This window comes from Balaenoptera ricei, chromosome 7 (assembly GCF_028023285.1).
Source record: "Balaenoptera ricei isolate mBalRic1 chromosome 7, mBalRic1.hap2, whole genome shotgun sequence".
NCBI lineage: Eukaryota > Metazoa > Chordata > Mammalia > Artiodactyla > Balaenopteridae > Balaenoptera > Balaenoptera ricei.
Window position 1 is genome coordinate 60,263,050 of NC_082645.1, and position 26,966 is coordinate 60,290,015.

Consider the following 26,966-nt stretch of genomic DNA (forward strand, 5'->3'; position numbering starts at 1 on the left):
CACTCTTTGCAGATGACATGATATTATACATAGAAAATCCTAAAGATACCACCAAAAAACTATTAGAGCTCATCAATGAGTTCAGTAAAGTTGTAGAATATAAAATTAATACACAGAAATCTGTTGCATTTCTATACACTAACAACAAACTATCAGAAAGGGAAGTTAAGGGAACAATCCCATAACATCAAAAAGAATAAAATACCTGGCAGTAAGCCTACCTAAGGAGGTAAAAGACCTGTAGAAAACTTGTAAGACACTGATGAAAGAAACTGAAGATGACACAAACAGATGGAAAGATAAACCATGTTGTTGGATTGGAAGAATTAACATTGTTAAAATGGCCATACTACCCAAGGCAATCTACAGATTCAATGCAATCCCTGTCAAAATACCAATGGCATTTTTCACAGAACTAGAAAAAATAATCTTAAAATTTGTACAGAAACACAAAAAAGACCCCAAGTAGCCAAAACAGTTTTGAGAAAGAAGAACAAAGCTGGAGGAATCATGCTCCCTGACTTCAGACTACACTACAAAGCTACAGTAATCAAAGTAGGATACTGGCACAAAAGCAGATACATAGATCAATGGAAGAGAATAGAGAGCTCAGAAATAAACCCATGCACTTATGGTCAATTAATCTACAACAAAGGAGGCAAGAATATACAATGGAGAAAAGACAGCCTCTTCAATAAGTGCTTCTGGGAAAACTGGACAGCTACATGCAAAAGAATGAAATAGAACATTTTCTCACATCATATACAAAAATAAACCCAAAAGTGATTAAAGACCTAAACATAAGACCAAAACCCATAAAACTTCTATAAGAAGACACAGGCAGAACACACTTTGACGTAAATTATAGCAATATTTTTTGCATCAGTCTCCTAAGGCAAAGGAAACAAAAGCAAAAATAAACAAATTGGTCCTCGTTAAACTTAAAAGCTCTTTCACAGCAAAGGAAACAATCAACAAAGTGAAAAGACAACATACTGAATGGGAAAAAATATTTGCAAATGATATGACCAATAAGGGGTTAATATCAATATCTATATCTATAGATATATATATACATACAGCTCATACAACTCAATTTCAAAAAATAAACAACCCAATTGAAAAATGGGCAGAAGACCTTTTTCTAAAGAAGACATATAGATAGCCCACAGGCTCATGAAAAAATGCTCAACATCACTAATCAGAGATATACAAATCAAAACCACCCTGAGGTATCACCTCATACTGATCAGAATGGCTACCATCAAAAAGAACACAAATAACGAATGTTGGTGAGGATGTGGAGTAAAGGGAAACCTTGTACAATGTTGGTGGGAATGTAAATTGGTACAGTCGCTGTGGAAAACAGTATGGGGGTTCCTCAAAAAACTAAGAATAGGACTACCATATAATCCAGCAATTCCACTCCTGGGTATATATCTGAAGAAAATGAAAACACTAATTCAAAAGGATATACTCACCCGAATGTTCATAGCAGCATTATTTACAATAGCAAAGTTATGGAAGCAACCTAAGTGTCCATCAACAGACAAATGGATAAAGAAGATGTGGTATGTACACATACATACATTCATACATACATACACACACACACATACATAAACACCTACAGTGGAACAGTACTCAGCCATAAAAAAGAATGCCATCTGTAACAACATGGATGGACCTGGAGGGTATTATGCTTACTGAAATAAGTCAGAGAAAGACAAATACTGTATGTTATCAGTTATATGCAGAATCTAAAAAATAAAACAAACTATTTAATATAACAAAAAGCAGACCCACCGATATAGAGAACAAACTAGTGGTAACTAGTGGGGAGAGGGAAGAGGGAGGGGGAAAGATAGGGGTAGGAGGTTAAGAGGCACAAACTAAATAAGCTACAAGGACATAAGCTACAGCACAGGGACTATAGCCAATATTTTATAACTATAAATGGTGTATAATCTATAAAAATTTTGAATCACTATTATACACCTGAAACTAATATAATATTGTAAATCAACTATACCTCAATAAAAAATAATTTTTTAAATAGTGTGCAAAAAAAAAGTGAAGGAGAAATAAAGTTTTTCTCAGACAAACAAAAATTGAGGTAATTTGTTGTCAGTAGACATGCCTTGCCAGAAATGTTAAAAGAAGTTCTTTAGAGAGAGAGAAAAAAAAACGTGACACAGGTCAGAAACTGATCTACATAAAGAAAGGAAGTACATCCAAGAAAGAATAAGTGAAAAATCTTTATTTTTCTTATTTATTTTTATTTATTATTCTTAATTGATCTAATAGATGTTTGTTCAAAATAATAATAGCAACACTGTATTCAGATACATGTATATATAACACACATATAGATATACATGCTATGCATGCTTATGTACAAGTGAAATGAATGACAGCAATGATAACAGAAACAAAAGGGAGGAATTAGGATTATTTTGTAATCATAAAATACTCTCACTAGATTAGCTGTAAATTTATATTGCAAACGCTAGGGCAACAACTAAAAAAGTTTTAAAATTTTTTAAAAATAAAGAAAAAGAAGTATAACTGAAATGCTAAGAAAGGAGAGAAAATGGAAACACATAAAATGCTCAAGTAAAGCCAAAAAAGGCAGAAAAAGAATGGAGATGGAGGATGAAGATAGGAACAAATAAAAAGAGCAAGAATTAGAAAACAGTAACAAATATGGTAGGTATTAATCCAAGTAGATCATTAATCACTTCAAGCATCAGTGGTCTGAATGCACCAATGAAAAGAGAGTTTGTCACACTGGATCAAAAAATAAGACCCAACTATATGAAAACCACTTTAATATCAATAAATAAGAAAGAAAGAACTCCACTTTAAATATTAAGACATATATAGATTAAAAGTAAACAGGTGGAGGGAATTCCCTGGGGGTCCAGTGGTTAGGACTCTGCACTTTCACTGCCAAGGGCACAGGTTCAATCTCTGGTCAGGGAACTAGGATCCCACAAGACACACGGTGCAGCCAAAAAAAAAGTAAATGGGTGAAGAAAAATATACCACACTAACACTAATCAAAAGAAAGTAGGAGTAGCCATATTAATTTCAGACAGAGCAGACTTCAAAGCAAGAAAAGTTATCAGGGATTAAGAAGTGTATTACATAATGATAGAGGGGTCAATTCTCCAAAAAAGACATAATAATCATAAATATATATGCACCTAACAACAGAGCATCAAACTATGTGAGGCAAAACTGATAGAAATGCAAGGAAAAAAGATGAATCAGGGACTTCCCTGGTGGCACAGTGGTTAGGAATCTGCCTGCCAATGCAGGGGACATGGGTTCGAGCCCTGCTCCAGGAAGATCCCACATGCCACAGAACAACTAAGCCCATGCACCACAACTACTGAGCCCACACTCTAGAGCCCAAGAGCCACAGCTATTGAGCCCACATGCCACAACTACTGAAGCCCACGCACCTAGAGCCCATGCTCTGCAACAAGAGAAGCCACCGCAATGAGAAGCCTCTGCACCGCAGCAAAGAGTAGCCCCTGCTCGCCACAACTAGAGAAAGCCCACGCACAGTAACGAAGACCCACTGCAGCCAAAATTAAAATATAAATAAATAAATTTATTTTTTTTAAAAAGATGAATCAATCATCATAGTTGGAAACTTCAATACCCCTCTCTCAGAAGTGGACAGATTCAGTAGGCAGAAAATCAGTAAGGACACAGTTAAACTCAACAGCACCGTTAGTCAACTGGATATAATCAATATCTATAGACTACATCCAACAGCAACAGAATACACATTGTTCTCAAGCTCACACTGAACATTCACCAAGACAGACCACATTCTGGGCTATAATATATATGTTAACAAATTTTAACAGATAGAAATCATATAATGCCTTCCCTCAGACCATGATCTAATTACACTAGAAATCAATAACAGAAAGGCAACTGGAAAATCCCATAATACATGGAAATTAAACAACATACTTCAAGTAACACATGGGCCAAAGAAGTCTCAAGAGAAATTTTAAAATATTTTGAATTAAATTAAAACACAATTTATCAAAATTTGTGGGATGCAGCAAAGCAGTGTTCAGAGGGAAATTTATAGCACTGAGTGAATATTAGAAAGGAAGAAAGATCTAAAATTAATCATTTAAGTTTCTACCTTAGAAAACTAGAGAAAGAAGTGCCAATTTAATCTGAAGTAAGCATCAGAAAAGAAATAATAAAAACTAGAGCAGAAATTAATGAAATTAAAAACAGGAAATTAATAGAAAAAAAATCAATGAAACCAAAAGCTATTTCTTTAAAAAGGTCAATAAAATTGACAAATTTCTAGCCAGGTTAAGAAAGAAAGAGAAAAATTATTAATTACTAGTAACAGAGATGAAAGAAAGAACATCACTAGATATCCCAAGGACATTATAAGGACAATAAAGGAATACTGTGAACAACTCTATGCCCACATATTTTGATGATGAAACCTAGATGAAATAGACTAATTCCTTGAAAGACACAATTTGCCAAAGCTCACAAAAGAAACAGATCATCTGAATAGGATTATATCAAAGAAATTGAATCAATAACTAATAACCCTCCAAAAAAGAAAGCCCCAGGCCCAGAAGGGTTCACTGGTGAATTCTACCAGACACTTAAGGAAGAAATCATACTAATTCTCTACAATCTCTTTCAGAGGATACAAGAAGAAGGAATATTTCCTAACTCATTCTATGAGGACAGCATTACCCTAATACCAAAGTCAGACAAAGACATTACAAGAAAGCTATAGACCAATATCTCTCTTAAATATAGATGCAAAAATTCTCAGTAAAAAACATTAGGAAATCAAATTCAACAATGTATAAAAAGAATTATACACGACAACAAATTGGGATTTATCCAAGGCAAGACTGGTTCAACATTTGAAAATCAATGTCATTCGTAACATCAACAGCTTAAAAAGAAAAATCACATGATCACATCAATAGATGCAGAAAAAGCATTTGAAAAAATCTAACACTCATTCATGAGAAAAATTCTCTGCAAACTAAGAAGAGAGGGGAACTTTCTCACCTTGATAAAAAAAAAAACTACAAAAAACCCTACACTAACATCATACTTAATGGTGAGAAACATGAAGCTTTCCCATTAAGATGGAAGAGGAAGAGCTTTCCACTAGGAGGAAGAAGGCAAGGATGCCCCCTCTCAGCACTCCTTTTCAACACTGTACTAGAAGTGCTAGCTCATGCAATAAGACAAGAAAAGGAAAGGTATACAGATTGGGAAGAAAAAATAAAACTTGTTTGTTTGCAGATGACATGATTGTCTATGTAGAAAATCTGAAAGAAGTTGACAATAACAACAACAACAAATCTCCTGGACCTAATAAGTGACTACAACAAGATTGAAGGATACAAAGTTAATGTACAAAGGTCAATTCCTTTCCCATATTCCATACAATTTGAAATTAAAAAGAAAATACCATTTATATTAGCACTCCAAAATGAAATATTAAGGTATAAGTTTAAGAAAATATGTATAAGATCTATAAAAGGAAAACTACAAAACTGATGAACAAGATCAAAGAACTAAATAAATAGATATTCCACGTTCATGGATAAGACTATATTATCAAGACATCAGCTCTACCTACCTTGATCGATAAGATTCAATGTAATCCCCATCAAAATCCCAGTAAGTCATTTTGTGGACTTTGTCAAACTGATGCTAAAGTTTATATGGAAAGGCAGAAGAAAAATAGCCAACATAGTGCTGAAGAAGAACAAAGTTAGAGGACGGACATTACCTGACTTCAAGACTTACTACAAAGTTATAAAGTAATCAAGACAGTGTAATATTGGCAAAAGAATAGACAAATAGGTCAATAGAATAGAATAGAGCCCAGAAATAGACCCACAAAGAACTCTTAAAACTCAATGATAAGAAAACAATCCAATTTAAAAATGAGCCAAAGATCTCAATAAACACCTCACCAAAGAAGATATACAGATGGCAAATAAGCATATGAAAAGATGTTCCACATCACATTATCAGGGGAATGCAAATTAAAACAATGAGATACCACTACATACCTATTACAATGGCCAAAATCTGGAATACTGACAACATCAAATGCTGATGAGAGAGTGGGGCAAAAATAACTCTCATTCATTGATGGTAGGAACACAAAATGGTACAGCCACTTTGGAAGACAGTTTAGTGTACAAAACTAAACATACCCTTACCATACGATCCAGCAATAATGCTCCTTGTTATTTATTCAAAGGAGCTAAAAACTTATGTCCATACAAAAACCTACACATGGATATTTATAGCAGCTTTATTCATAATTGCCAAAACTTGAAGGCAACCAAGATGTCCTTTAGTAGGTGAATGGATCAATAAACTGTGATACATCCAGACAGTGGAATATTATTCAGTGCTTTAAAAAAAAAAAAAAAAAAAGAGTGCTCAAGCCACAAAAAGACAGGGAGAAACCTTAATTGCATATTACTAAGTAAATGAAGCCAATCTGACACACTATGATTCTAACTATTTGACATTCTGGAAAATGCAAAACTATGGAAACAAAAACATCAGTGGCTGCCAGGTGTTGAGGGGAGGGGACATATGAATATGTGGAGCACAAAGGTCTTTTAGGGCAGTGAAAATACTCTGTATGGTACCATAATGGTGGATGCATGTCATTATACATTTGTCCAAACCCACAGAATGTACACTATTGAGAGTGAACCCTAATGTAAATTACGGACTTTGGGTGATAAAGATGTATCAATGTAGGTTCACATCAAGTGTAACAAAGGTACCACTCTGGTGCGGGATGCTGATAATGGGGGAGGCTGTGCATGTGTGGGGACAGGGGGTATATGGGAAATCTCTGTACCTCCTAATTTTGCTGTGAATCTAAAACTGCTCTGGAAAAAAGTTAAGTGTTTTTTAAAATAGTAAAAACAAAGAAAGGAATTAAAATGGCACACTACAACATACTTATTTTACACAAAAGAAAGGAGTAAAGGAGGAAGACAGGAACAACGACAACCAAAAGAATTGAGACATAGGAAACAAAACCCAACTATCAAAACTAATAAGTGAGTTCAGCAAGGTTGTAGGATATAAGATCAATGTAGAAAAATCAGTCATATTTCTATATACTAACAGTGAACAATCTGAAAATAAACTTAAGAAAACAATGCCATTCATTAAAACATCATAAACAATAAAATCCTTAGGAATAAATTTAACAAAAGAAGTACCAGACCTGTTCACTGAGAACTATAAAACTATAAAACTGAAAACACTAAAACTATGAAACATGAAATTTTAAAAGATCTAAATAAGTAGAGGGAGATTCGAAGTTCATGAATTGAAAGACAAGATTGTAAAGAAGGCAATTCACCCCAAATTGATTTATAGATTCAACAAAATCCCTATCAGAATACCAACTGGCTTTTCTGAAGAAACTGATAAGCTAATCTAAAATTTATATAGAAGTGCAAAAGATCCAGCCAAAACAAATTTGAAAAAAAAAGCTGGAACATTTACACGTTCCTATTTTAAAACTTAATATGAAACTACAGTAATCAAGGCAATGTGGTGCTGGCATAAGTATAGTCATATAGATGAATGGAACAGAACTGAGAATCTATAAATAAACCCTTACATGTATGGTCAATTCATTTTTGACAAAAGCACCAAAGCAATTCACTGGGGGAAGGATAATCTTTCCAACAAATGGTGCTGAGACAATTAGACAGCCACATGCAAAAAGATAATTAGACCCTTCACACCATACAAAAAATTAACTCAAAATAGATCACAGATCTAAATGTAAGAGCTAAAGATAAAATTTTCAAAGAAAACACAGGAGAAAATCTTGATGACCTCGGTTTAGGCAGAGTTTTTAGATGATACCAAAAGCATGATCCATAAAATTTTAAACTTGATAAATTGGACTTAATCAAAATTTAAAACTTCTGTGTTTCAAAAGACACCATTAAGAAAATAGACTAGGAGAAAATAATTGCAAATCTGATATAGGACTCATATCCAGAATGTATAAAGAACTCTTAAAACTCAATAATAAAAGGGCAAACCCCAATTTAAAAATAGGTTGAAGACTTAAACACAAATATCTACAAGCACATGAAAAGATGCCAACATCTTCAGTCACTGGGGAAATGCAAATTAAAACCAAAATGTAGTATCACTTCACACCCATTGAATAACTATAAGATAGACAATAATAAAGTGTTGCTGAGAATGTGGAAAAACTGTAAATTCATACATTATTGGAATATATAAAGTAGGAATATAAAATGATATATTGTACTTTGGGGGAGGTGATGGAAATATATTCAATATTAAAATTGGATTGTGGTGATGGTTACAGAGCTCTGTAAAGAATACCTCAATAGAGCTGTTAAAAAGAAAAACTAACTTTACCACTAAACTAACTTCCCATTTATAGTACTGGAACAAGTTAGACAACACCACAAGGAAACAATCAGATATAAAATGTGGGACATTATGTAAGACAAATGACTTACAATGTTAAGGACAAACAAGCAGGGGATTATTCCAGAATTAAAGACTAAATGTACACAGCAATCAAGTATAATGCATCATTCTTGATTAGATTTTGCATCAGAAAAAACAAAGACATTTCTGGTGTTGTTGAGGAAGTTTGAATTTTGACTATTAGATGATACTATGAAATTATTGTTGAATTTTTATGTGTGATAATGGTATTGTTCGGTTGCAGCATGTCCTCACTCTTACGAGATATATGTGGAAATATTTAGGGATGAAGTACCATGATGTCTGCAACATACTTTCAAATGGTTCAGCAAAAATAAGTATGTATTTGTAAAGATAAAGCAAATATGGAAAAATGTAAATAAGTGAAACTAGTTGAAAGGTATCCAAAAAGTTCATTTTACCTCTTCAAACTTTTCTGTAGGTTTAAAATTTTTTTAAATAAAAAGTGGGGAGGAGATCTTCAAGATGGCGGAGGAGTAAGACGTGGAGATCACCTTCCTCCCCACAAATACATCAAAACTACATCTACATGTGGAACAACTCCTACAGAACACCTACTGAATGCTGGCAGAAGACCTCAGACTTCCCAAAAGGCAAGAAAATCCCCACGTACCTGGGTAGGGCAAAAGAAAAAAGAAAAAACAAAGACAAAAGAATAGGGACAGGACTCACACCTCTGGGAGGGAGCTGTGAAGGATGAAAAGTTTCCACACACTAGGAAGCTCCTTCACTGGCAGGGATGGGGGGTGGGCAGGAGGGAAGCTTCAGAGCCACGAAGGAGAGCACAGCAACAGGGGTGCAGAGGGCAGATTCCTGCACAGAGGATCTGTGCTGACCAGCACTCACCAGCCTGAGAGGCTTGTCTGCTCACCCGCCGGGGCAGGTTGGGGCTGGGAGCTGAGGCTCAGGCTTCAGAGGTCAGATCCTAGGGAGAGGACTGGGGTTGGCTGCATGAACACAGCCTGAAGGGGGCTAGTGCACCACAGCTAGCCAGGAGGGAGTCCAGGAAAAAGTCTGGACCTGCCGGAGAGGCAAGAGACCTTTATTTCGGGGTGTGCAAGGCAAGGGGATTCCTTCCCAGTTTGCCCACAGAAGGCAGAGCACTGCCCAAGCGAGCTCAGAGATGGGCGCGAGCCGCGGCTAGCAGCTTGGACCCCAGAGACGGGTATGAACCTCTAATGCTGTGGCTGCTGCCACCAAGAATCCTGTGTGCAAGCGCAGGTCACTATCCACACCTCCCCCGCCCCCACCGGGAGCCTGTGCAGCATACCACTGCCAAGGTCCCGTGATCCAGGGACAACTTCCCCAGGAGAATACACGGCGTGCCTCAGGCTGTTGCAATGTCAAGCCAGCCTCCGCCACCTCAGGATCGCCCGGCATTCCAATTATGACTACTGTACTCCTCCCTCCCCGGGGCCTGAGTGAGCAAGAGAGCACTAATCAGCTGCTGCTTTAACCCCCTCCTGTCTGGGTGGTGAATTGACTCCTGAGGGCAGCCTACACCCAGAGGCGGGACCAAAACCAAAGCTGAACCCCAGGAGCTGTGCGAACAAAGAAGAGAATGGGAAATTTCTCCGTGCAGCCTCAGGAGCAGCAGATTAAATCCTCACGATCAACTTGATAAACCCTGCATCTGAAGAATACCTGAATAGACCACAAATGTTCCCAAAATTGAGGCAGTGGACTTTGGGAGCAACTGTAGACTTGGGGTTTGCTTTCTGTGTCTAACTTGTTTCTGGTTTTATGTTTACCTTTGTTTAGTATTTAGAGCTTATTATCGTTAGTGGATTTGTTTATTGATTTGTTTCTCTCTTCCAGTTTTTTAAAAATTTATATATATATATATTTTTTTTTCCTTTTTCTCTCTTTGTGAGTGTGTGTATGTATGTTTCTTTGTGTGATTTTGTCTGTACAGGTTTGTTTTTACCATTTGTCCTAGGGTTCTGTCTGTCCGTTTTTGTTTTTTGGTTTTTTTTTTTTTTAATCTTTCTTCCTTTTCTTCTGAGCCCTGTGGTCTTGGTGCTCTGGCCGGGTGTTGGGCCTGAGCCTCTGAGGTGGGAGGGCTGAGGCCTGGACACTGGACCACCAGAAACCTCCCAGCCCCACTTAATATCAGTTGCCGAGAGCTCTCCCAGAGATCTTCGTCTCAACACTAAGGCCCAGCTCCACCTAACGGCCAGCAAGCTCCAGTGCTGGACGCCCCATGCCAAACAACTAGCAAGACAGGAGCACAACCCCACCCTTTATCAGAGAGGCTGCCTAAAGTCATACTAAGTTCACAGACACTCCAAAACACACCACTGGACGTGGCCCTGCCCAGCAGAAGGACAAGATACAGCCCCACCCACCAGAACACAGGCTCCAATCCCCTCTACCAGGAAACCTATACAAGCCACTGAACCAACCTCACCCATGGGGGACAGACACCAAAAATAACAAGAACTACAAACCTGCAGACTGCGAACAGGAAACCCCAAACATAGTAAGTTAAACACAATGAGAAAACAGAGAAATATGCAGCAGATGAAGGAGCAAGGTAAAAACCCACCAGACCAAACAAATGAAGAGGCAGTCTACCTGAAAAAGAATTCAGAGTAATGCTGGCAAAGATGATCCAAAATCTCGGAAATAAAATGGAGAAAATACAAGAAACGTTTAACAAGGACCTAGAAGAACTAAAGAGCAAACAAACAGTGATGAACAACACAATAAATGAAATTTAAAATACCCTAGAAGGAATCAGTAGCAGAATAACTGAGGCAGAAGAACAGATAAGTGACCTGGAAGATAAAATAATGGAAATAACTGCCAAGGAGCAGAATAAAGAAAAAAGAATGAAAAGAATTGAGGACAGTCTCAGAGACCTCTGAGACAATATTAAATGCACCAACATTCGAATTATAGGGGTCCCAGAAGAAGAACAGAAAAAGAAAGGGTCTGAGAAAATATTTGAAGAGATTATAGTTGAAAACTTCCCTAACATGGGAAAGGAAATAGTCAGTCAAGTCCAGGAAGGGCAGAGAGTCTCATACAGGATAAATCCAAGGAGAACACAACAAGACACATATTAATCAAACTATCAAAAATTAAATTCAAAGAAAAAATATTAAAAGCAGCAAGGGAAAAGCAACAAATAACATATAAGGGAAACCCCATAAGGTTAACAGCTGATCTTTCAGCAGAAACTCTGCAAGCCAGAAGAGAGTGGCAGGACATATTTAAAGTGATGAAAGGGAAAAACCTACAACAAAGATTACTCTACCCAGCAAGGATCTCATTCAGATTCGATGGAGAAATTAAAACCTTTACAGACAAGCAAAAGCTAAGAGAGTTCACCACCACCAAACCAGCTTTACAACAAACGCTAAAGGAACTTCTTTAGGCAGGAAACACAAGAGAAAGAAAAGACCTACAGGGCTTCCCTGGTGGCGCGGTGGTTGGGAGTCTGCCTGCCGGTGCAGAGGATGTGGGTTCGAGCCCTGGTCTGGGAGGATCCCGCGTGCCACGGAGCGGCTGGGCCCGTGAGCCACAATTGCTGGGCCTGCGTGTCTGGAGCCTGTGCTCCGCAGGAAGAGGGGCCGCAATGGTGAGGGGCCCGCGCACCACGGTGGAGGGTGGCCCCCACTTGCCGCGGCTGGGGGGGGGGCCCTCGCACAGAAGCAAAGACCCAACACAGCCATAAATAAATAAAAATTTAAAAAAAAAATTTAAAAAAAAAAGACCTACAAAAACAAACCCAAAACAATTAAGAAAATGGTCATAGGAACATACATATCGATAATTACCTTAAATGTAAATGGATTAAATGCTCCAACCAAAAGACACAGAATGGGTAAATGGATACAAAAACAAGACCCCTATATTTGCTGTCTATAAGAGACCCACTTCATACCTAGGGACACATACAGACTGAAAGTGAGGGGATAGAAAAAGATATTCCATGCAAATGGAAATCAAAAGAAAGCTGGAGTAGCAATTCTCCTATCAGAGAAAACAGACTTTAAAATAAAGACTGTTACAAGAGACAAAGAAGGACACTACATAATGATCAAGGGATCAATCCAGGAAGAAGATATAACAATTGTAAATATTTATGCACTCAACATAGGAGCACCTCAATATATAAGGCAAATGCTAACAGCCATAAAAGGGGAAATCGACAGTAACACAATAATAGTAGGGGACTTTAACACCCCACTTTCACCAATGGACAGATCATCCAAAATGAAAGTCAATAAGGAAACACAAGCTTTAAAAGACACACTAGGGACTTCCCTGGTGGCGCAGTGGTTAAGAATCCACCTGCCAATGCAGGGGACACAGGTTCAAGCCCTGGTCTGGGAAGACCCCACATGCCACGGAGCAACTAAGCCTGTGCGCCACAACTACTGAGCCTGCGCTCTAGAGCCTGAGAGCCACAACTACTGAAGCCCGTGTGCCTAGAGCCCATGCTCCGCAACAAGAGAAGCCACTGCACCACAACGAAGAGTAGCCCCGCTCACCACAACTAGAGAAAGCCTGTGCGCAGCAACGAAGACCCAATGCAGCCAAAAATAAATAAATAAATAAATTTATATTAAAAAAAAGAGAAAAGCTGCCCATTCATTAAAAATCAATCAATAAATAAGACACATTAGACCAGATAGACTTAATTGATATTTATGGACATTCCATCCAAAAACAACAGAATACACTTTCTTCTCATGTGCTCATGGAACGTTCTCCAGGATAGATCATACCTTGGGTCACAAATCAAGCCTCGGTAAATTTAAGAAAATTGAAATCGTATCAAGTATCTTCTCTGACCACAATGCTATGAAACTAGATATCAATTACAGGAAAAAAACTGTAAAATATACATACATATGGAGGCTAAACAATACGCTACTAAATAACCAAGAGATCACTGAAGAAATCAAAGAGGAAATCAAAAAATACCTAGAAACAAATGACAATGAAAACACAATGACCCAAAACCTATGGGATGCAGCATAAGCAGTTCTAAGAGGGAAGTTTATAGCAATACAATCCTACCTCAAGAAACAAGAAAAATCTCAAATAAACAACCTAACCTTACAGCTAAAGCAATTAGAGAAAGAACAAAAAAACCCCAAAGTTACCAGAAGGAAAGAAATCATAAAGATCAGATCAGAAATAAATGAAAAAGAAATGAAGGAAACGATAGCAAAGATCAATAAAACTAAAACCTGGTTCTTTGCGAAGGTAAACAAAATTGATAAACCATTAGCCAGACTCATCAAGAAAAAAAGGGAGAAGACTCAAATCAACAGAATTAGAAATGAAAAAGGAGAAGTAACAACTGACACTGCAGAAATACAAAGGTTCATGAGAGATTACTACAAGCAACTATATGCCAATAAAACGGACAACCTGGAAGTAATGGACAAATTCTTAGAAAAGTACAACCTTCTGAGACAGAGCCAGGAAGAAAAAGAAATATGAACAGACCAATCACAAGCAATGAAATTGAAACTATGATTAAAATTCTTCCAACAAACAAAAGCCCAGGACCAGATGGCTTCACAGGCAAATTCTATCAGAGAGGAGCTAACACCTATCCTTCTCAAACTCTTCCAAAATATAGCAGAGGGAGGAACACTCCCAAACTCACTCTACAAGGCCACCATCACCCTGATACCAAAACTGGACAAAGATGTCACAAAAAAAGAAAACTACAGACCAATATCACTGATGAACATACATGCAAAAATCCTCAACAAAACACTGGCAAACAGAATCCAACAGCACATTAAAAGGATCATACACCATGATCAAGTGGGGTTTATCCCAGGAATGCAAGGATTCTTCAATATAAACAAATCAATCAATGTGATACACCATATTAACAAATCATATGATGATCTCAATAGATGCAGAAAAAACTTTCGACAAAATTCAACACCCATTAATGATAAAACCTCTCCAGAAAGTGGGCATAGAGGGAACCTACCTCAACATAATAAAGGCCATATATGACAAACCCACAGCCAACATCGTTCTCAATGGTGAAAAACTGAAACCATTTCCTCTAAGATCAGGAACAAGACAAGGTTGCTCACTCTCACCACTATTATTCAACATAGTTTTGGAAGTGCTAGCCACAGCCATCAGAGAAGAAAAAGAAACAAAAGGAATCCAAATCGGAAAAGAAGAATCAAAGCTGTCACTGTCTGCAGATTACATGATACCATACATAGAGAATCCTAAAGGCACTACCAGAAAACTACTAGAGCTAATCAATGAATGTGGTAAAGGAGCAGGATACAAAATTAATGCACAGAAATCTCTTGCATTCCTATACACTAACGATGAAAAATCTGAAAGAGAAATTAAGGAAACAATCCCATTTACCACTGCAACAAAAAGAATAAAATGCCTAGGAATAAACCTTCCTAAGAAGACAAAAGACCTGTATGCAGACACTGATGAAAGAAATTAAAGATGATACAAATAGATGGAGAGATATACCATGTTCTTGGATTGGAAGAATCAACATTGTGAAAATGACTATACTACCCAAAGCAATCTATAGATTCAATGCAATCCCTATCAAGCTACCAATGGCATTTTTCACAGAACTAGAACAAGAAAATGTAACAACTTGTATGGAAACACAAAAGAGCCCGAATAGCCAAAGCAATCTTGAGAAAGAAAGATGGAGCTGGAGGAATCAGGCTCCCTGACTTCAGACTATATTACAAAGCTACAGTAATCAAGACAGTATGGTACTGGCACAAAAACAGAAATATAGATCAATGAAACAGGATAGAAAGCCCAGAGATAAACCCACGCACATATGGTCACCTTATTTTTGATAAAGGAGGCAAGAATATACAATGGAAAAAAGACAGCCTCTTCAATAAGTGGTGCTGGGAAAACTGGACAGCTGCATGTAAAAGAATGAAATTAGAACACTTCCTAACATCATATACAAAAATAAACTCAAAATGGATTACAGACCTAAATGTAAGGCCAGACACTATAAAACTCTTAGAGGAAAACATAGGCAGAACACTCTATGACATACATCACAGCAAGATCCTTTTTGACCCACCTCCTAGAGAAATAGAAATAAAAAGAAAAATATACAAATGGGACCTAATGAAATTTAAAAGCTTTTGCACAGCAAAGGAAACCATAAACAAGATGAAAAGACAACCCTCAGAATGTGAGAAAATATTTGGAAACCGAGCAACTAAGAAAGGATTAATCTCCAAAATATACAAGCAGCTCATGCAGCTCAGTATCAAAAAAACAAACAACCCAATCCAAAAATGGGCAGAAGACCTAAATAGACATTCCTCCAAAGAGGACATATAGATTGCCAAGAAACACGTGAAAGGTTGCTCAACATCACTAATCATTAGAGAAATGCAAATCAAAACCACAATGAGGTATCACCTCTCACCCGTCAGAATGGCCATCATCAAAAAATCTACAAACAGGGCTTCCCTGGTGGTGCAGTGGTTGAGAATCTGCCTGCCAATACAGGGGACATGGGTTCGAGCCCTGGTTTGGGAAGATCCCACATGCCGCGGAGCAACTAGGCCTGTGAGCCACAACTACTGAGCCTGCGCGTCTGGAGCCTGTGCTCCGCAACAAGAGAGGCCACGATAGTGAGAGGCCTGCGCACCGCGATGAAGAATGGCCCCCACTTGCCACAACTAGAGAAAGCCCTCACACAGAAACGAAGACCCAACACAGCCAAAAATAAATAAATTAATTAATTTAAAAAAAAAATCTACAAACAATAAATGCTGGAGAGGGTGTGGAGAAAAGGGAACCCTCTTGCACTGTTGGTGGGAATGTAAATTGATACAGCCACTATGGAGGACAGTATGAAGGTTCCTTAAAAAACTAAAAATAGAACTATCATGTGACCCAGCAATCCCACTACTGAGCATATACCCTGAGAAAACCATAATTCAAAAAGTCATGTACCACAATGTTCACTGCAGCTCTATTTACAATAGCCAGGACATGGAAGCATCCTAAGTGGCCATCGACAGATGAATGGATAAAGAAGATGTGGCACATGTATACAATGGAACATTACTTGGCCATAAAAAGAAACGAAATTGAGTTATTTTTAATGAGGTGGATGGACCTAGAGTCTGTTATACAGAGTGACGTAAGTCAGAAAGAAACAAATACCATACGCTAACACATATATATGGAATCTAAAAAAAACAGAAAGGTTCTAATGAACCTAGGGGCAGGACAGGAATAAAGACGCAGACATAGAGAATGGACTTGAGGACACGGGGAGGGGGGAAGGGTAAGCTGGGACAAAGTGTGAGAGTAGCATTGACATATATACACTACCAAATGTAAAATAGATAGCTAGGGGGAAGCAGCTGCATAGCACAGGGAGATCAGCTCGGTGCTTTGTGACCACCTAGAGGGGTGGGATAGAGAGGGTGGGAAGGAGATGCAAGAGGGAGGGGATATGGGGATATATATATATGCATAGCTGATTCACTTTCTTATACAGCAGAAACTAACACACCATTGTAAAGCAATTATACTCCAATAAAGATTAAAAAAAAAAAAGACATTAAAAAGACTTAAATAAGTGATACAACATGTTCATGGATTAGAAGGTCCAATATAATAACATTAATTCTCTCCAAATGCCCTGCAGAATCATGGCAACTCCAATCAAAATCTCAATGTGTTTGTTTTGTTTTTTTAGTTTTGGGGAGGAAACTGACAAGCTGTTTACAATGGACATGGAAGAACAAAGAACCAAGAAGAGCCACGAGCTCTTGAAGAACAACAAGGTGAAAGGACTTGCTATACTATATATCAAAACCTTTTTAAAAGATATAGTAATGAAGAGAGTGTATACAGCACAGGAGAAGACCAATAAAACAAAATTAAAAGTCCAGAAATAAATCTTTGCATATATCAATGCTTAATATATAACAGAGAAAGCACTTCAAAGCAGTAGGAAAAGGAAGGGTTTTTTCAACCAATGGTGCTGGGACAACAGACTAACCATACAAAGAAGCAAAAAATAACAATAATAAATTACCTCATACCACATGCCAAAGACAGTTCCAAGTAGGATGAAACTTCTGTGAGAGAGGCAAAACTAAAAAAGCATTTAAGAAGAAAATATCAGCCATATTCATAACCTGGAGAGAGAAAAAATTTGTAAGTGAAATGTAAACCATGCTACCCATAAGGGAAAATTGATGTATTTGAACATATTCAAATTAAAATGTTAATCAAAACATTGTGAAAAGACAAGCCACAAACTGGGAAAAGATTTTGTAACACCACTCATAAAGGAATAGTATCCAGAACATATAAAGAACCCCCTGCCAATTATTAAGAAAAATGGACAAAACCTGAACACACATTTCACTCACCAAAGATGAAATCCAAATAGCCAATAAACTTACAGGCATTCTCACATGCTATGAGGTGGAAAGTAAATTAGTGAAGTCTTTTTGAAGAACAATGTGACAATATATATGAACATATAAAAGGTGTCAGCCTCATTTGATATAAGGAAAATGCTAATTAAAATCACAAGATAACATTATACACTCGACAGATTGGTAAAACTTAAAGAGCCAATACACTCTTGAAGGAATGTAAATCAGTACAAGCATCTCTGGGAAATAGTTGGGCATGATCTAGCTAAGCTGAATCTTATAAACCTTGTGCCTCTGTGGTTCTGCTCTTAGGTATATATCCTTTTAAAAATGCATACTCCAAAACACACATACAAAATATCCAGAGCAGCACTGTCTGTAATATACCCAAACTGGAAACAACCCAGATGTCCAGAGTAAAATGGCAAAATAAATCGTAATATATTCATACAATGGAATAAGCAAATCATAGCTTATATAGCAAATTATAGGTATGAATCTTATAATGTTTAGAAAAGGAAGCAAAAGTATACAGTATAATTTGATTCACATAAATTTCAAAAACAGGAACTAAATAGTGTGTTTAGGAATGTATACGTGGGTGGTAAAACTATAAAGAAATGAAGAGCAGGGATGGTGTTAAGGACGACAGCAGGGGTTATGACGGGAGGATCCTGTGGGGGAACTTCTAAGGTATTAGAAATGTTCTCTTTCTTGACCTGGGTAGTTACATAGGTGTTCACTTTATGACTGTCTGTTTAAAAAAAATCTATGTGTGTGTCTGTGTATACATATACACATAGATTTTTCATGTATTTTCTGTATATCGCACTAGAGTAATAAGATACACAGATAGTAAATATGGAAAGACATTTTGACCTCACTAGTAATTAGTAAAATGAAAACTAAAACACCTATCACAATTTGCCTAAAATGTAAAAGACTGACAATATCCATTTTTGCTGCGGTTGCAAAGAAATAGGCGTTCTCCATATGCTGTCAGAAGGAAAGTAAATTAGTAAAGCCTTTTTGAAGAACAATGTGACAATATATATAAAAATGTAAAACCCATTATCTCGTGAAGTACCAATTCCAATTTGAAATATCCATCCTAATGAAATACTAGCACATGTACTCAAAATACGTGTACAAAGATGTTTACTGTTCACTACAGCATTGCTTGCAATAGTGAAAAAAATGAATAAATGTCAATAACGTAGTTTTTGTGAAAAGTATCATAACCCATACACTGGAATACTATGCAGCTGTTAAAAATTAATCTTTGGGAACTGACCTGGAAAGATCTTAAAGACTTCAAGTGAACAAAAGCAAGTCACAGAACAACACATACATAGCATAATCCTGTTTTTAAAATATAAATATGTACATATATTTATATATATATATATATATGTATGAAAAACAGACTACAAATTTATACTCTAACCTGTTAGCAGTGATTACCTCTGGGGCAGGGAGGGTAAAGGGAGAAGCAGGGTAAAGAGAGTACTTTCACATCTTTCTTTCTCTCTCTCTCTCTATATATATATATATATTTTGGTTTTTTTCCTGAATCTTTTGTAAGAACATATCCATGGACTACTTGCTTACTTTTAACCAGTGGTAATAGCAAAACAACTGTATTGCTATTTATTCCATTCCAATGAGAACAGCTGAATACATTTGGAAATAACTTGCTTTCAAAGCTAATTCTTTTGTTCCTGGAGGGCCTCGAGAGAGCCTATAGTGTGTTACAGGGCTGTCAGCCATCAATTGATGAACCATGTGTAGGAGGTCCATCTCCAGGCTCACCCCTTGAAAATATTTGCATACATTCTCATATGCAGGCTCATTGGCAATAGCAACAATGTTTTCCCAAAGCACTTTGCTAAAGTAAATAAATTCTGATGCTATACATCAAATCACAACCAGAGCAAAGTGGTGATGTGGCTGTCAAGATGCATGTTTAGATCTAAATTAGTAATCACACCCTTGGTGAGTGACTTTTGGAATAAGTTTGTATTTGGATTCATAATGAAGAGCCTAGACCCCACCAAATTATGAGACAGAGCTTTTCTCTTTCTTCTGCACTCCTCTCACTCCACCACAGCCCTTTCCAAATCAAACGATTTCCTATAAAAGTGGGAAAGAGGGAAACCTGATCATTAGTTATTGGGAATCGGTAGTGAATCAAAATAAAAAGTACTATCGGTACCTTTATGAAGGAAAATCCAACTCCATGCATACATCTTGGTGTGCATTTTATTTTTGACTGGAATCATATCCATATGAATGAAAATTGCCAAAGTATTCTTTACTCTTTTGCAAGCTAGGCCCTTGCCTTGCTGTGTCAGAGGAAGGTAAAACTAAGCCAGTAATGCTGGAGACATCCCTGTTTCCATATGCACACTGACAGGAGAGGAGCTGTCTAGGAAATGCCTTTTGATTGATGAACAAAGGAGAATCTATACAGACGTGAAGTATAAATGGAAACATATCAGCACACACACAAGTCATTAACCTGGTCCTCCGGCATCCGCTGGCATGCATCTGTTCCAAAGGGTCTCTTCTTCAATGGTCTCAGCACTTTGTCTCATTATGCCTCTTATCAGCAAATACCTTTTTATTCCAGAATGGAAAACAAGCTAGGAATTAAATACATCCAATACTGAATGCTTTATTTCCATAAGTCACCAATAAGAGAATGAATTTAATTTTAATACATTTATTTTTGTATGATTCTTAATAAAGCACTTTCAAAACATTCTGTACATCTCAAGCCACTCAGAACTGCATTACATTCTATAAATGTGATTTGTCGGGATGAGGTGCCAAGATGTCTCTGTACAAAGATGTACAATATGTACAGTCACTATAAGTGCAAGCTGTGCAAAGCAGTCTAGGACAGTAATTCATGCCAAGGCTTAGAAAACATTTCAACACATAAAACTAAAGATTCAAACTGCGTTGTATTTTTTTTTTCCTGGGCAAATGATTAGTTTATAAACAAATATATGTATATGTCATATAGAAACAATAGTTTGACCCCTCAGCTCAGTCAGCACCATGCAGCTGACTGGATGCGTTACGGGGCTGCTCTCCTAGGCCTCTCTCTAGGGCGCCATTTTGCCGCACTCGATGGTTGTCTCATCACTGAGCTGCCGCTACCTTTGGCTGAACCACAGCAACACTAGGAGGTTTAAATTTGGGGAGATAAAGGCCAAACTTGTTTTCGATGCCAGCAAAAGTGGCTGTGGCGAGTCTGTATCCTCCGATGTGGTCGGGATTGGCAGGAGGAAGGTCTGCGATGCGCGACTTAGGTGTTGGTTCTGAGCCAGAGGGTTTGCTGTTGATAGGGAAAGCCAATGGTTAGTGGGCTCAAGACTGATAAAGATGGAAAACTACTGAGCACTTTCAATCTGACCCACGTGCCTCAAAGAAGAGTGTCTGTCCAATGAGTTCCTTGTCATTTATGCTACGTTAGTCATTATTTATAGCTACTTTGAAAGCAACACATTCACATATTTGATTAAGAAGAGAAATGGCCTCAATTTCATATACATACATAGATCCACAGAAAAGAGACCAGAAAAAAATACACTCAAATATTACCACTCTGGGAAGTAGGAATAAGGATGATTTTCTCTTTTCTATTTTTCTGTTTTCCCAATTTTTTTACACTAAGCATAAATTAATCATAGAAAATTTACATCTTTCTTTTATTTTGACATAATTTTAAAAGTTAACTTTTTAGGTAATCGACTCACGAAGGTTATTACTAAAATTACTTAGAGAGAAATAGATATAATTCTTACTTTTCCAGGATGTAAAAGTATAGAAAAGCCTGGAATTGTGAGATTGCTGTTCTTACTTTCTTTGTGTTAAGTCCCTCTACTTCTTGGTTCAACAGCTAATTCCCTACTTGTCTTCTGAGCGGGAAAGGGGTTCACAGGTTTATGAGGCAAAGACTCAGATACAGAATTTCATCTTCTGCTGAAAAGCTGGTAATTGCTTCCTTTGGGTACAACCTTCGCCAGCAAATTCAAGTGATTCCTCTTGTCCACAGCACAAGCTTCAAGTACTAAGCTTCAAAAGGCCCAATTTCTGGCCTAAATGTCACCAGTGATTTTGTCCATGGGCATAACCTCTCTTTGAACTTTTTTTTTTTGTTTTTTTGCAGTAAATCAGTTCTAAGAATGTCTATACCTATCTAATAATAAATTATGGTGAATAATGAAATCTTGGGGGTGTGAAAGGGCTTGACTGAGTCTTAGAAAGTTTACAAAAGTGTAACTAATACAAATTTTTATTACTTCTGGAGAAAAGGCCATATATAATAAAATCCAAATAAGGAGCTAAATCCATGAAGCTCAGTATCTGCTTATGCTTAGAAGACAATTATTCACATTACATTTTAATTTGCTGCCTCCCTAAACTTTCCCCAAGTAGCTGCTTAATACTTGTACAACATCACCCTGCCAAGGTCTTACTCCTCCAACACGGAAGCTTCTCAAGTCCACTGTCTGTTTTAAATGTGTTGGTCCTGCAGGATCCTCTGTCCTGTCAGTTTCTGTTCCAAAACTGCCTTAGGAGGCTGAACAAAGACCTGTTTGGGGTTTTGGTGCTTTCTTTATAAGGGAGTTGAAAAGCTGCACTTACAGGCCTCCAAAATCAATGTAAAACCACCGCTGGAGAAGTTCATAGGTGACCAAAGTAACACCAAACTGGGGAGAGGATCGAAACACTCGAGCTGAAAGAGAAAGATTGGGGCAGTTAACAGCAGGATGACTATGGCAAAGACAACCAGTGAGGAATGGGAGCAGGACCCCAATGCCAGCCTTTCCACATGGCCCCAGCCCCTACCTGCGGTCCCTTTCCAAAATGCAGAGGGCCCTTCTTCCCGGAGTATCTTCCTGAAACAGTCGATGACACCACTGTAGGTCGTTTGGCCAGCGCGGGCGGCCACCTGCAGTCTTGTCTTGATGACATCAGCAGGGGTCACCAGAGAAGCGGCAGGCACACCTTTCAGGAGAAAGGCACATTTAATTCATCCAAAGTACCTTAACAAAGGATAGACATACTGCTAAAACTAACAATACAATTAGCAGCTTTAACTGGAAGCTTCTTAAATAGATACCTGGGCGCTAATGGAAAAAGGATCTATAAGCCTATTAGCTGCTTCAATGGGGTCAGGGCAAAGCTCTTTTTTTTTCTTTCTGAATTAGGAAAATCACTCTATATTGCATGATCCTGAAGAACTGTGAGAGGAAAAAATGCAGCAATATTACTAGGACAATCCCCAAGTGTTCTCCTTTAGGTTTCAATTATTTTACCTCCTTTCTTTTCTTAAATAAGATACAGTGTTTTCATGTATAATAGAAAAAATGAGGATAATGCCAATTTAATGAGCTGCTAAATATATCTGATACCAAGGTGTAGTGTCTTTTGCTGATTCCTGTCACCTTACTGTGCAAGGTGAATATCAACACTCATATATCCACTCACCCGTTTGAGGGGCTAACTTGAGAGTTGACTGTGCCCCTTTCAGACATGCTTACATGACAGAAGTCATTACAACTGAAGCAGAGGGGGTCAGGCAAGCAGTTAAGGAACGTAAGGGAACTGATCATCAAAAGGCCTTGTCATCCCTCCCCTGTGCCCCAGCTCCCCGGGGCCATGTTAAGATTCATCAGCAGCAGGACACACGAGATGGATTTCACAACCACACCTTTCACTTATAAAACAAAACAGGGAACAAAGGAGCAACATAATCTTCCTCAGGGGGAAGAAATTCAATTTGGCCTCAATATCACCGAATGGTCACTAGGCAGATGGAGCCGGCGACTCTGGGGGGCGGGGTTTCTGTTAGAGACGATGCAAACATCCCCCCCCCAGAGCCCTCTACGTTGTTCAGACAGAACTAGGTAAACTGCCGCCTTTGGAATGTTCTGAATTCTGAATGTTCTCAGTGCCTGCCAGCAAAGCTTTACAGGTAAAAATTAGAACAATTCATCTCTCATTCTGAAAACTGACATCGAATGTCTGTGGGCAAGAAGCTGGCGCTGACAGTTCCATGAAAATGTTTACTTGGTTCCATCAACCACTGGCAAAACGCCTGTCCATGATTAGACTGTTCTTTGCTGCTGCCTGGACAGCAGAGAGAAAAGACTGGGGGAAAGATTTGCTGGCCCTCACTTAAAATGGGGAGGCTTTGGTGAACACCCAAAAGGAACTGGATGAACACTCGGTGCCAAGACTGAGCAGGCAGCTTTACTGGCTTTCAAATTATAACTGCAAGTGACTGCCCCAAATAAGGGCTCAAGGCTCCCTGGGAGAGTTTCTTGATCATCACAAGTCATTCCCTATCATCGTGGATGAGAAGAGTAACATGCCCACCCGACACCCCTGGAAGCAAGGGCTCCTGCCACACACCACAGTCCAGGGAGTGCTCGGGCTATCCTGCTGTGCTTAGCCAGCAAGCCAGAGGAGAAGGTACCCAGTGAGCCACACAGCAGTGCCAGGAGCCAAGCGGTAAGAGCCACCCTAAGCATCTGGGGACAGCCCTGGGTTTGTGTTCATTCACCTTGCCCATTTCTCTCCCTGACCAGCTGTAACGGGGAGCAAACATGCGCCCTTTCCTTCTTCTGTCACATCTGAGGGCTGGTGCAATAAAGGACGCCTGGTCCTCCCCTTCTATCCCGAGTCACCTCCCTCACAGCTCAAGAGGAAGGCTGGAGCATGAGATCAGGAGGAAGCGTCTTAGTACCTTCCTGCACTTGTTAGGCTCCTCTTTCAGATGGAATCTCTTCTGTGCTTAATCTGGTATCTTAGACCAGAAGAAGATTTTCATTCGTTCCGTTGACATTTACTGAGCTCCTATTATTACTATGTTGGCCACGCAGGGAAGGCAAGGATGAACAGAATGAAACCCCTGCCCTCAAGGAGCTTCCAGTCCAGTACAGAGGGTAAAACTTATGCAAACAACCATTAATAAAAGACAAAAAGTGTTAAGGGACAGAGAAGAGATGCCAACGGAGTGCAGGGTAGTGTGCTGGGGACGTACGGCTCACTTTGGTCTGATGAGGACGATGGCAGAAGGAACAGGAACAGCTTCCTGAAGCAAACTCAATTTTGAGCCCAATCGTGTTGATTCCAATATACAGAATTAGGAAGTGAGAGCATGCTTAGACCTGTGCGTCAGGATGAGGTACAACAAAGCAACTGATTTGATGAAGAATTTTTCCATCTTAATGCTTAGCTTGGCTGCACCCAAGGTTTCGGGGCAGAGGAGGCTAAGAAACATTTTACTGATGAAAGCCCAATTGAGATGGGCAGAGCTAATTTGGCTCTGAGTTGCTAAGCTGCATTAAGCTGTTTATCCACATTATGCAAATGTAATTAACTCTCATCAGAATTACAGCACACCTCGCAAAGGAGAAAAAGCGATCATATTTAAACTAAGTCAGATACAAACAATAACCTTTCCAGAAATAAAGGGGGAAAGCACATACAGATTCTGTACTTCTTAAAGAGAATGTAGGGGGAGGCGGGGACTCTTTTGGTTTAAAAAAAAAATTGTAGTTACCTGCCATGGCTCCAGCTGCAAGGAGATATATACCTCCCACGTGTCCGTTTTCATCAGCCAGAAGTAGTTTGCAGTGAGCATAAACAGGAAAATAGATTGCAGAGAAGGGAATGTCTCGGAGGAAGCACGCTTTGGCACCCTGTCACACAGTGGGGAAACAGTGCAAAACAGTTGTGTAAACAAGGTGTGAATGCCCACGAGGGATCCAGGGTGACAAGCCTGAGATGTCCCTCAAACAGCATTGGGACTGATGTGGAAGGGAAACGGGAGAACCAGCCGGGCACAGGGAAATAGAGACATGGCTCAAAGTTTGAGAAACACTGGTGGACCCAGGAGTCCTAGAGTTAGTTAACTGGGTAATGATGGTATTCTGACAACTAAGAATTTTCTGGCATTTCCAGTATAGATTCAGATTTTAAGGTTAATAAAAATTCAGTGCTCAAATCTCTAGGCTGCTTGTTCTGTTTGGCTTTGGTGAGTGCCAGGGGGAGGGGGTGTGGGTGGGAACAGACTTAGAAACCCAATATTAATAGCCTGATTTCAAAGCAACCAGCAAAGGCAGCCCCCAAAACTAACAAATTACCAATTCAACCCACCTCAGCTTTGAGTCCCTGAAGTATCAGGTAAGAAGCTATGGACAGGAGCAGTGGAAAAGGAAAGTGACTATTTTAGGGAAGGGGAAAAAGAAACCACCAATCTTCCCTCCTCATTCCCCACGTCCTTAAATAGCAGAGGACGGGGGAAACCCAGACAAAATATTTGAGCAGGAAATTTCCCTGGGAGTAGAAATCCAACCAGGGACAGCTTGTCTCATTGACTGAGGTTGCAATGAACACCTTCCTCAACCCCACTATTCTACGCCCCAGGCTTTAGCTAGCCAGACAAAAACTCCGTCTTTGGTACTTGTGTCCCCGATGGCTCTGTTTTTAAAAGACAAACTCAAACATTACAAAAAAAATTCCTGGGACTCTCTGAAAGATGATACAGAGAGAAACAACTTTAATAAAATCAGCTCTCAAAGGGAATTCCAAAAAGGATGGAAGTTGGGGGTGGAGGGGAGGGAGTATGTACAAAACTCTCTCAGGACATTCATCATTGGTTTCCTGGTCTCCTAAGAACCTTGTAGCCGTGTGATTCTAATCTAGAGAATTTCTAATTTCCGATTTGTAGCTACAGAAGCCAATTTACACACTTCTACTGTGATGGATCTATAAGTAAATCAGATGCTGTGGAAACACAGTTGTCTATAAAAGCTAAATTTAGGTATACCCCCTTCATACCAGGCAAAAGAATAGAAAGAAATATTCTTCCTTGTTTAAGAAAAATAATAGCTTCTGCTCCATTACATCTGATCTGTAATGATGGGAGTAAGTACACCTGTGGGGAAGGAATCTGTTGACTGGCAT

The 26,966-nt window shown here is 38.6% G+C and overlaps 1 protein-coding gene across 2 annotated transcripts in view; it reads right to left on the bottom strand.

The window, feature by feature from the left end:
- Nucleotides 1-20,684: 20,684 nt before the first annotated feature.
- SLC25A12 (solute carrier family 25 member 12) overlaps nt 20,685-26,966 on the bottom strand; it is a 181,889-nt gene continuing 175,607 nt past the window's right edge. For both annotated transcript variants that reach the window (XM_059928093.1, XM_059928094.1), the window contains exons 15-18: nt 25,561-25,699; nt 22,839-22,997; nt 22,635-22,725; nt 20,685-21,321 (exon numbers count right to left, since the gene is read on the bottom strand). In XM_059928093.1, the coding sequence (XP_059784076.1) occupies nt 21,126-21,321; nt 22,635-22,725; nt 22,839-22,997; nt 25,561-25,699 (585 nt within the window). In that variant the 3' untranslated portion in view covers nt 20,685-21,125. The remainder of the gene's footprint in view (nt 21,322-22,634; nt 22,726-22,838; nt 22,998-25,560; nt 25,700-26,966) is intronic.